The sequence below is a fragment of the Mastigoproctus giganteus genome, chromosome 4 (genome assembly GCF_048544385.1).
Source record: "Mastigoproctus giganteus isolate SK-2022 chromosome 4, ASM4854438v1, whole genome shotgun sequence".
Classification (NCBI taxonomy): Eukaryota; Metazoa; Arthropoda; class Arachnida; order Uropygi; family Thelyphonidae; genus Mastigoproctus; species Mastigoproctus giganteus.
Genome location: NC_143578.1, coordinates 8481274 through 8493757, shown reverse-complemented (window position 1 = coordinate 8493757; position 12484 = coordinate 8481274). Strand labels below are relative to the sequence as shown.

Genomic DNA, 12484 nt, shown 5'->3' with positions numbered 1-12484 from the left:
GCTAGCAGGTCAGCTTTATCCTTGGCTGAAGTGACAACAGAACCATCTGGTTTTGACAGAGGTGGGAGCACAGATGGGTAAAAGTTGCGGCCAATAGCTTTGGCAAGCGACCAGAATGCTACCATTAGGGCAAGAAGTAAGTTTTCTACTCTTAGCCTGTTCAAAATCTAGTTTGGACTGATGAATAACTGCTGTACACTTGCTGCAAGCTTTGGTGTAGGCAAAAAATGAAATTTAAGAATTGGAAACAAGTTAATTACGATATGCAACATTCTTCTCTTGAACGGCCTTAGCACATTTATTGGAAAACCGAGGTTTAGATATGGGACGAGATTTTAAAGTGGAGTGTGGAATAAAGGATTCCATTCCTACAAGAATAATTTCACTGACACGATCTGAGCAAATGTTGACATCAGAAGTTTTGAAACAGTAATCCGACCAAGGAAAAGAAGAAAAGAAATCTCACAGGTCATCCCATTTTGTATTCTAGTAATGCTAAACAATACAACATGAGATAAACCCTCCATTGGAGAAGAGACAATCACCAATTTGTGATCTGAGGTGCCTAAAGGACCACTCTCTTTGACTATGAACTTAGAAGGGTTGTTCGTGAGAAAAAGATCAAGGGTTTTGGCTGTATGGTTAGGATTGTCTGGTATTCTTGTAAATAAATGAACAATCTGTGCAAGGTCATTAGTAATTGCAAAAGATTCAGCATCTCAACCAGCTGGGTCAGTGTGACCAGAAAACAGAAGCCAGCTGGAGTTGTGAACATTAAAATCACCAAGGAAAATTACTTCACTGTTGGGTAAGTTGGACTGGGGGAAAGTCAAGTTGCAAAGAGAAGAAGTCAAAGAGCTCCAAGTGATTAGTGTAGTTGGGAGAACGGTAGAGACAACAAATGAATTTGACACAATGAGGTAAAGAGATTTTAAGCCAGAGAAGTTCGAAAAGAGGAGATTCCAAATTACCAAGTCTCTGACAGGGAATATCGGAATGGACATATGCACAAGTACCACCTTTGAGGCAAAAGGAATCATACAGTGAATAATTTGGGCATCTGAGATGAGCAGTAGTTGAATCAAATGATAACTGAGATTCTGTCAGAAAAAGTACATGGGGTTTGGCAGACTGCAAGTGGAAATGTACATCGTTGAGATTAGAATTGAGACCACATATATTTCTGAAATGAATTAGGAAGTGTTTGGGAGGTTTAGATCTTTTCGGAGATAAGCTTACTCTCTTAGTTTGACAATTCATGCTGTATTGAATAGTAAGAAAAAGTGGGGGGGGGAACATGCTGTATGAAGTAATTAAATTTTTGGATATGGCGTACACGGTAAGAATATACCCAGATCCTTGACATAACGTGGCCCCGACAATGCTCTCCGCATACACACTACTCAGACTCCAGTCGCTATCTGGCAGAGTAGAGTTAGCAAGATTATACACTAGCTGATCCGGAAGCCTCCTAAAGAGTTAACAATAAGTTCGGTCCAGTGTAGTAACTAGCAGCCGTCCGGCCTGCCAACACCGTTTTAGAGCTATACCCTCGAAATGTAAGGAAGATTGGATCTCACTGTGATGTTCATCCTAACTTCAAAAGTCATCAGTCATACTACATGATGGAAGAGATGGGGAAGAGTTGACCGGAACTTAGCTCTGGAGACTAAACATGGGTTCCACCACTTCAAGCCTTCAATAAACAAAGTGGTGGTATTGCACCGGATGATGAGGTTCATCTACCACCTAGTATTGCATGGTAACACAGGGGCGGCATTCCTCCATGTGGTGTGGGCACCACACCTCGATCCCTGCTTATGTTGGTTCATACCTGGGTAGTCACCCACAGTGTACTTGTACATGGAGGTTATACCCAGGATTACTAACAGTCCAACCATCGTGAAGGTGCAAGCAGAGGATTTAGTTGTCACAGACTCTCTGAACGTCGCCTAAATTGAGTCCACTTGACTTGAGTGTCAATCAAATATCGGTTCCATCAGCGTTTTGGACTCCCAGGTAGCAAGTACAGCTTGTCTGGCATATCTGAGTGAATGTCTGTGACAACCTCAAGGACCTGAGGTTACATTGTTATAATGTTATAGACATTGTTATAGAGAATAACAGTCTGTTATAGAGAATGACATAGAATAGGGCACTGTTGAAATTTCAGTGATCCTTACATTTTAAATTATGATGTTCAAAACTCTAATATGCTAAATCTTATTTAATACTTCTGTGAATAATAGAAAAAGATTGGACACAAGACTATCAAAATTCTTGCATGGAAGAGTTCAAAATGCAGTGTCGTTTACTTTGTTAAATTGCATATGTGAACTTTTTTTTCTTTCTTTTAATTTTCGTTTTTAAGTTTTTTTTTGTATACTTACATGGTACCTGTCTAAGTCGACTTATAAAATTTATTGGGAACTAATTTCTTCATTATTGAATAAAACATCTGCATATGTATACTTGTGCATTTGTTACCAAAATTATACATAACAAATTTTATACATAAAATTTGTTACCAATTTTATCTATGCATTTGTAGCATTTTTTAATTTATTTTTTCCCCATATTTGAATGTGCAGGTAGCAAATAAAGAAGTTGAGAAAGATTTTAATTCTGTTTACTCTCGATTGGTTTTGTGTAAAACCTTCAGGTAAGTTTTATTTGGGATATTTTTCTCTCTAATATTTCTATATTGTGTTATTAATTTCTACCCACCATTTTATTTTCCAATTAATAATTTATTACGGGTCAGTTCCAGCTAGAGACAGGCAGTGAACTTGAAGTGAATTTAGAAAAGAAGTCTGAGTCTGTTCATATATATTTTAATTCTCACTGTGTGCAAATAAATTAAATTTAAAATATCTAAAGAAAAGTTAGTTGTTGACAGGAAAATTGTCTTTGCTCATTTTTGGTTGCCAGCAGCTGTTACTAGCATCTGTGCATATTTATTCATAAGTGCTGTTTGATTTATAAAATTTATTTTATATACTTGAAGTCTTATTAAGTGTACTATATTGCTTTTGTTATTTGCATTGTTTGTACTGCTGCTGTATTGTTTGTACTATATGTGAATGTATTTGTGCATAAATAAATTTAAAATTTTAGTTAATATTATTTTAAAAATCTAAACCTGAGACTTGACACACATACAATGGGACATAAATTTCCATGGGCAAAGAAAAGTTCCAGGCTAGCTCAGCGTAAATTTGCTTTCAGTAATTGATTGTTGGAAGATGAAGGCCTCTCCAGCAACTTTCCAGTTGATTCTGTTTTATGCAGTGGCCATCCATTTATTACCCACGAACTCATGAATTTCATCTGTCCATCTTTGTCTTTGTCTTCCAGGTTTTCTTCTAGTTCCTCTTGGGTACCATTCTGTTATTTTCTTAGTCCATCTGTCATCATGTTTTCGAGCTATGTGGCTTGCCCAAGACCATTCTAGTTCTTTAATTTTGATAAGAATGTCCTTTACTTGATTTTGCTACTTAATCTGTGTGTTTCTCTTCTTATCTGATTCTTAACAGTCTGATTCTTAATATAATTTGTTCCATTCTTCGCTGTGTAGTTCTCAGCTTCTCTTCCATTCTTTTGGTGAGTGCCCAAGTTTCACTTCCATATTGCTCCTCAGTATGTGACTATGTTTCCTGAATGCTATCCATCCATAAGTTATTCTTCTCTTGACTTCCAGCCATTTATCATTATTACAGCTAATGACTTGTCTCAGATAAGTATATGAATCTGCCTTTTCAATTACTGCTCCTTCAGTGATTATATCCCTTTCTGTGGCATATTGGTTCATCGTTACTTTTGTTTTTGCCATATTCATCTTCAGTCCTAAATCCTACTAACTCTGCAATACTGATTCTTTGGAATCATGGCTTATGATCACAGTGTCATCTGCAAATTGTAAATGGTTTAGGTACTCTCCATTCACATCGACTCCTTTCTGTGACCAGTCCAATCTTCTGAAAGCTTCCTCAAGGGCAGCAGTAAACAACTTAGGAGATATTGTGTCTCCTTGTCGAACTTCTTTCTCAATTTTAAATTTGCTACTGTCTTTGTCTAGTTTAATAAAGGAGGTAGCGTTCTCATATTTTCTTCAAAATCATAATATATGGGGTATCTATGCCTTGTCTTTCCAGTGCCCGAAACATTGCCTTATGCTGTATGGAGTCAAATGCCTTTTCATAATCCACAAATGCCAGGCATAATGGTGTTTTATATTCATTTGCTTTCTCTATTAGCTGTGATTGTATTAACATATCTGGGTGCGAGGTTAGCCTGTGCAGACATTGCTCCTTAAAGCTCTTCAAACAGAGAAGTTTTTCCTGATTTATTTTCTGCTTTATTAGTTTAAATTGTCATATTAACTTTTTTCTAGAGTAGCTTTATATTCCTAGTTACGATACTTAGTTTAAAGTTTAACTTAGACAGAGATTTCGTAGATATTACTTAGTATCCGTAACGGTATTAAATCCACGTGTCACAAATTGAACGAGAGGTCTTTTAACCAAATTTAGTCGATTTATTAACCAATTGTTATATCAAATTATCTTCTATAAGTAGATTATAGACCTAGGCAGGATCCTTAGTTTAGTCTAAATTGAGATAGCGAGATTTCGAAGCTAATCAATACTTACGAGTCCGTAGAAATACCGTTCGTGAATTCCCGCCATTTTTACACGATAGCATAAGCTTAGTGTAGTATAGTGCATAATATAATATTGTCAATTAATCAGTAAATCTATTAATTTTGATAAACTTTATTGTCAATTAAATTGTATTTTTAACTCTATAAATATATATAACGACTTAATCGTAACAAATAATTAATACATAACTATAGTGGTACACGTGATACGGAAGTTGTATAAAGGGAACACTAGATACCGAAAAAAAAAAAAAAAAAATATATATATATATATATATATAACATAACTGTTTTGGGATATAACTTAAGGATTTAATTTTTGTTTTAAATTTTATTGAATTAAATTGGAATCATGACTCTGACCAGAGCAGCAAAGCAAAAGGCTCAAGCTAATGGGAGTGCTGTGGTTCAGGGGAGAACTGAGGGGGGCAGTTGCCCTCTGAATCACAGTCTATTAAAATGCACTGTTTGCTTGATGTTTGCGGAGCAGTCGGGTACGGGACATGATACTGCCAAGGGGGATGTCTTTGTGTGTGCACGATGTAAGGAGTGCAAGGAAATCAGGCGACAACTCAGCGTTGTTATGGGCCTTTATGAGACCTTGAAGGACAGGGTGGATGCCCTCGAAGGAAATAAATTGAGGGGCCCATCAAGCTCTCAGCTGCCCACATCAACGCCAGAGCTTGCACTTGGTCATCAGGCAACACAGGGGCAGCCCCCTAGGCAGAATGCGCTGGTCCCACAGGAACTAGTAGTTGTTGGTGACTCTATTGTCAGGGAAACGGGGAACATACTTTGTAAAAAGGATAGGTGGAATAGGACCAGGGTATGTCTGCCAGGGGCAAAGGTTGATGACGTTGTAGAGCGGATATCATCTTTTAAGGGCACAAAGGGTGATATAGTTGTACACGTTGGCACTAATGATATTAAGAGTAGGAGACCGGCGGAATTACTTAGCAAGTACAGGTCACTGTTGAAAAAAAGTCGTGAATTAGGGTTGAACTTGAAAGTGTCTGCAATTCTGCCCAGACACGATAGGAGGGAGTATATGATGAGAGCCTTGTCGATCAATTCGGCCCTGGAGGGATTGTGCAAGGCTCAAGGGGTAGAATTTTTTTCAGCCTGGACTGTACTTGTTAACAGGAGAGATTGCTTCTACAGGGATGGGATACACTTAAATAGAAAGGGTGCAAGAATTTTTGCTGATGCTGTCGAGGCAGTGTTAGGTGGGTCGGAAAACTGCTAGTTGGGGGGGATACAAGGACTAATAGATTAACAGTAGCCACTGGCAGAGGTGGAAGTGATTCTTGCACTGCTTCTATTCAAATGAGCAGAAGTCTGAAAAACAAGATGCAGGATATTTCAGAGACTGCTGGTAGTCATTGCGTTACAAGTAAACACATGGGTTGTGTTAGGGTAGCTAAGAATAGAAACAGGTGCATGTATACCTGCGTGTACACCAATGCTAGGAGTTTGGTAAATAAATTTGATGAATTTGAGGTATTGCTCAAAACATCAAAGGCAGATATTGTTGGGATATCAGAGACGTGGTGTCACACAGATATAAGTAATGCGGAACTGGAATTTGGGGAATACAATGTATATAGAAAGGATAGACAGGACAGGAGGGGAGGAGGGGTTATGCTATTAATTAAGAAACACATAAAGTCAAAGGAAGTGAAGCCAGTTGACATCGATGGACAGGGCAGTGTCGAGTCAGTTTGGTGTGACATAAGCATAGGGAAATCAAAATTGAGAGTAGGAGTGTGCTATAGGCCTAATGACTCTGATGAGTATAATAATATATTGTACAGGGAAATAGAGTGGGCCAGTAAATCAGAGAGTCTTATAATGGGGGATTTTAATTTCTCAGATATTGACTGGAATTTGTGGGTTGGTCACTCGCACACTAGCAAGGCTTTTGTGGATTTATTGGATGATTGTTTTCTACATCAGCATGTTCGTGAGGCAACAAGAGGGAGCAATACTCTTGATCTGATTATCAGTAGTGATTCTTCATGCATTAAGAACCTGCAGATAAATGAACCACTAGGTGGCAGTGATCACAGTGTGTTGAAGTGGGATTTACTCAAGGAGGTAACTACCATCAGAGGTAAAGGGAAGGGTTTTTGTTTTCGTAAAGGCGACTATGATGGTCTGAGACAGTATTTAAATTCTATACAGTGGGACCAACTGATGATGTTACCAACAGCAAACTCAAAATGGGAAGCATTCAAGGAATTAATCTTGGTGGCTACCAGGCTTTACATACCAACTAAGAAATATTGTTCAAGGTTTAGGCCTAAATGGTTGTCAGATGGACTAATGAGACATGTGGCAGAGAAGAAAAATGCATGGGATACATACAAATTAATGGGTGACATGGAAGCCTATGATAGATATAAGTTGGTCTGTAACCAAGTCACAAAGGAGATTAGGCAGGCAAAGGCAGACTACGAAAAATCCTTGGCAAAGGATGCAAAGAAAAACAGAAAGGAGTTCTTTACATACTTGAACTCGAGAAGGAAAGGGATGAATCAGATTGGTCCACTGGATATTGATGGTTCAACAGTTGAGGATCCTGCTCAGGTGGCTAACAATCTAAACGAGTATTTTGCATCTACATTCACGCATGAGGAGTTATTCAGGAAGGAGAATGATGTAGGTAAAGTAAACATTGGCAGTGAGCTGGATGATTTTGTAATAACTGAGAGGAAAGTGGAGGAGAGATTGTTGAGGATAAACATAAAAAAGGCACCTGGGGTGGATGGGATCTATCCAGTTATATTAAAGGAGGCAGCAAAGGAAGTATGCAAACCCCTAGCCATAATTATGAGAGCTTCTTTGGACTCAGGGGAGGTACCCATAGACTGGAGATGTGCAAATGTAACCCCAATTCACAAAGGAGGATCAAAGGCTGACACAAGTAATTATAGACCTGTTAGTTTAACTTCTGTTCCAGGTAAATTAATGGAGGCACTGGTTAAAGAAGCACTGCAGGATCATCTAGACAAGAATTCAGTTATAGCTCAGACGCAGCATGGTTTTGTTAAGGGCAGGTCTTGCCTGACCAATTTGATTGGATACTATGATGTAGTCACAAAAGAACTGGATGCAGGGAATAACTTTGATATTATATATTTGGATCTTAGAAAGGCTTTTGATACTGTTGCACATGGAAGACTGCTGCACAAATTGGAGCAGTGTGGCATTGGAGGCAAATTGCTGCTATGGATAAGGGGATGGTTGAGTGGCAGAAGACAGAGAGTGGTAATCAATGGACACTGCTCAACGTGGACTAATGTTATTAGTGGAGTTCCTCAAGGTTCAGTGTTGGGTCCATTGTTGTTTTCGGTGTTTATGAATGATATTGATGATGGGATATCAAGTTTAATGTCTAAGTTTGCAGATGATACAAAGGTTGGCAGGGTCGTTAAGGACACTACTAACGCTATGCTGCTGCAACAGGATCTGGAAAGGTTGAACAGATGGGCTGAGAGGTGGCAAATGAAGTTTAACATTGACAAATGTAAAGTACTACATATGGGTAACAGTAACCCCAGAGCAATGTATCAACTCTGCGGTACTACACTGACAGTGGTGGAGAATGAAAAGGACCTGGGGGTAATTGTGCAGGCAGATATGAAGTTCTCTGAGCAGTGCAGACGAGCTGCAAGAGTAGCTCATGGTGTCTTGTCAATGATATACAGGAATTTTTCTAGCAGGGATAAGGAGGTGATTATTCCCTTGTATAAGGCAATGGTTAGGCCACATCTTGAGTACTGTATACAGGTCTGGAGGCCTCATTTCAAGAAGGATGTAGAGCTGCTGGAACGGGTGCAGAGAAGGGCAACAAGATTAGTAAATGGAACAAAGGATTGCTCTTACGAAGAAAGGCTTAAGTTTTGCAAATTACAGAGTCTGGAGACTAGGCACCGGCGAGGTGATCTGATAGAGGTGTATAAGGCTTTGAATTGTTTGAGCATGCTCAATGCCAATGGGATTCTTCATCTTTCTCAGAATAATCACCTCAGAGGGCATAAATTCAAATTGAGGAAGGACGGATGTCGGATAGATGTGCGGAAATTTGCCTTTGGCCAGCGGGTGGTTGGTTGGTGGAACAGACTTCCATCACTTGTTGTTGAAGTTGATAGCCTAAACAAATTTAAAGCTCAACTGGACAGGTATTTCGAACGAATGGAGGGGTGAAATGGGAGAGGGTTTTTTTTTTTTTTTTTTTGGCTGATGCTGAATAAGCTTGCTTTCTTGCATCATATGCCTCTACTAATGCTAATGCTAATGCTAATATTAAAAATAAGAAATTGCACAATTATAGATGTTTTACTTCAAGGGAGGCACTGGGAAAATTTTACAGGTCAAGGGAGGTGTGGGCTCAGAAAGTTTGAGAACTGCTGCTGTATCACTATGTTCAGTACATTATATTCTCTCCTGCTTTTTTGTAGAGGCAATGGAAATGTCTTAATTATGCCATTCTGGATATGAATAACTCAGTCAGCTTTAGCTCTACTAAAATTTAATCCTGCATTATTTTTTGAAAATTTATTACTATATCTATATCTGTGAATATATTCACTATATTCATTATGATAATCCCAAACGTGAAAAATTCGGAATTATCATAAAAGCAAAAAATGTTTTTTTTTCCCTTCTTAATGCTTTCAAGAAACTAACAACATGACATTGCATAATGTGTTAATATTTCAGGTGCTACACTGATCCTCCAATTTATTTTTAGCACTCTAGGATGTATAAGTTGTGTTACCTTTTCACTACAACTACACTACTCCTACTCTGTTTAATGATGAAGAATTATAGTAACTTCAGTATCTTATAACTTAAATTTATTATGCAAATGATTATGATTGACAGTGTTTATCATTGAAAAAACAAATTTTTTTGCATACAATCTGTTTAATAATAATTAATTTGGAGTTTTCAGAGATACAGATTTTGAAAGACCTTAATAATAAAGAACTGAAGTATCAGTTATTATATGAATGTTTTTTATTCTCTAGGCTTGATGAAGATGGTAAAGTTTTGACTCCAGAAGAGATCTTATACAGGGTAAGATATTTTTTTAATATTTACTCCTATTTTCTTGTTAATATTTATTTGTGAATAACCTAATATCTTTCTTTTTGTTATGTTAGCAGTGTAATGATTTATTAGAATGTTATTGTAATGGTTATCAATGATTCATCCAATGAAAATATGTAAAAGTTAAACTAGCATTTAAAATCATGCAAATCAAATAATGTTTAGAAGTATTATTCTATATTTCAGATGCCATGGAATAATACAGTATTATATTTAAACAGAATGTAAATACGTTTAAATACAGTACAAATATGTAATATAAATATAATTAAATTTAATACAAATGTGTCATGGAATGGTGCAAATACTTATACAGTTTCATGACATATCTATATATTAAAACATATGTAGTCTGTGCTTTCAGTGGCTTTCTCGATTTCCATGCATTTTGAAAGTTTTAGGGTTTCAGTTGTGACAGTGATGCAAGGAACTTTTATTTTATAAGCTTCATTAAGGTGGGAAATTAAATGCTGTATAAAAGTCATACATGGGTATTATATATCATTAAATCAAAATTACAAACAATTGACATTTAATTCTCGTGATATTCTCATGAATAAATCTCAAGAGATTTATTGGGTACCATGTGATTTATATTACACTAAATGACCAAGGAGTAAATGAAGCAGGCTCTATACCCAGCTATTCTGACAATCATCATCTAACAATGAAGGCATATCAGCCTTAATGTCTAAAGTTTTCAGATGATACAGAGGTTGAAAAAGTCTTTAACGATAGTAATCGGGACATGTTACTGCAACAAGATCTAGAAAATTTAGGCAATGGGCTAAGAATCGGCAACTGAAGTTTAACATTGGCAAATGTAGGGTACTCCATGTGGGTAGCAGTAATCCTAGATTAATATACCAACTGTGTAGTATCACACTCAGAGTGGCAGAGAATGAAAAAGACTTGGGGGTTATTGTGCAATCAATATGAAGTTCTCTAAGCAGTGCAGACAGGCTGCCAGGCTCATGGGATTTTGTTGATATGCTGGAATTTTGCCATGGTGATTATTCTATTGTACAAGGCAATGCTTAAAGCATATCTTGAGTATTATATACAGCTGTGGAAGCCTCATTTTAGGAAGGATGCAAATCTGCTGGCAAATGCTTCATTGCTGCAGAGAAGAGCAATGAAATTATAGAGAGGAACAAATGGATGCTCTTATCATGAAAGGCTTCGGTTCTGCAAATTGCAGCATTTGGGGACTAGTAGTCACCTGTGAGCAGATCTTATAGGGAAGTTTAAGCCTGATAGAGATCTGATTGATGCTGATGGAATCATTCCTCTTGCTCAGACTGCACGCACACATGCATGCATGCGCGTGCACACACACGCACACACAAAAAAAAAAAACAAAGGGGTATAAATTCAAATTGAGGAAGGATGGTTGAAGGCTAGACATGCAGAAGTCTTCCTCAGCCAGCAGGTAGTTAATTAGCATTAGCATTAGTAGAGACACATGATGCAAGAAAGCAAGGTTATACAGCATCAGCCAAAAAAAAAAAGAAATAAAAAAACCCTTCCCATTTCACTGATCCATTCATTCCAAATGTTTGTCTAGTTCTGCCTTGAATTTATTTAAGCTATCAACTTCCACAACAGATGGAAGTTTGTTCCAGCAATCAACTACCTGCTGGCTAAAGGCAAATTTCCGCACATCTATTCTACAACTATCCTTCCTCAGTTTGAAACTGTGCCCCCTCAGGTTTGTAATCTGAGCAAGAGGAAGAATCCCATCAGCATTGAGCCTGCTCAATCCATTCAAGGCCTTATACATCTCAATCAGATTGCCTTGCAGGTGCCTAGTCTCCAGAAGCTGCAATTTGAAGAACTTAAGCCTTTCTTCATAAGAGCACCCCTTTGTTCCCTTCACCAGTCTTGGTGCCCTTCTTGTTCTAGCAACTCTACATCCTTCTTAAAATTAGGCTTTCAGACCTGTACGTAGTACTCAAGGTGTGACCTGACCATTGCCTTATACAAGGAGATAATCACCTCCTTATCCCTACTCGCAAAATTCCTATATATCATTGACAAGACCCCATTACCTACTCTGGCAGCCTGTCTGCACTGCTCAGAAAACTTCATATCTGACTGCACAATTACCCCAGGTCTCTTTCATTCTCCACTACCCTGAGTGTAACCACCACCCATGGAACAAACTTCCATCTGGTGTTGTAGAGGTGGGTAGTTGGAATAAATTCAAGAAAGGACTAGACAGAGTATTAGATGGGATATGAACAGATGTTGGAGAGATGTTTTTTTTTTTTTTTTGGCTGATGCAGTATAAGCTTGCTTTCTTGCTTCTACTACCACTAATACATTGTACTACTACTAATATTTGCTACTACTAATACTAACTAATAATAACACTTATAGTGATGATGTTTTGAACTCAACTTTGGAGTTGAGTTCAAATCAAGTCTTGAAAAAAGCAGAAGCATGTATATCTTGCAAAAACAGTGGATTTAGCTGAGTGTCAACCTGTAACGCCAGCAAACATTTCAGTATTAACAAGTACCTTTTGTTTTCTCAACTGTCAATGTGTGAGGTCCCACACATAAATAGATCTATGTTTTTACAGGTCACTTCAAATACATTTCAAATAATGTTTGATGAATTGTTTTGTATGAATTGTCTTCAGATTTTTTCCAGTATGTGCTTCCATGTCTTATCTTTATTTATAACCAATAGTAGACA

The 12484-nt window shown here is 37.6% G+C and overlaps 1 protein-coding gene across 1 annotated transcript in view; it reads left to right on the top strand.

Moving 5' to 3' along the window:
- The window catches only part of LOC150086369 (small G protein signaling modulator 3 homolog), a 157366-nt gene that overhangs the window by 132030 nt on the left and 12852 nt on the right, over positions 1–12484 (top strand). The window contains exons 15-16 of the mRNA XM_090371336.1: positions 2592–2662; positions 9700–9748. Of these exons, the coding sequence (XP_090227462.1) occupies positions 2592–2662; positions 9700–9748 (120 nt within the window). The remainder of the gene's footprint in view (positions 1–2591; positions 2663–9699; positions 9749–12484) is intronic.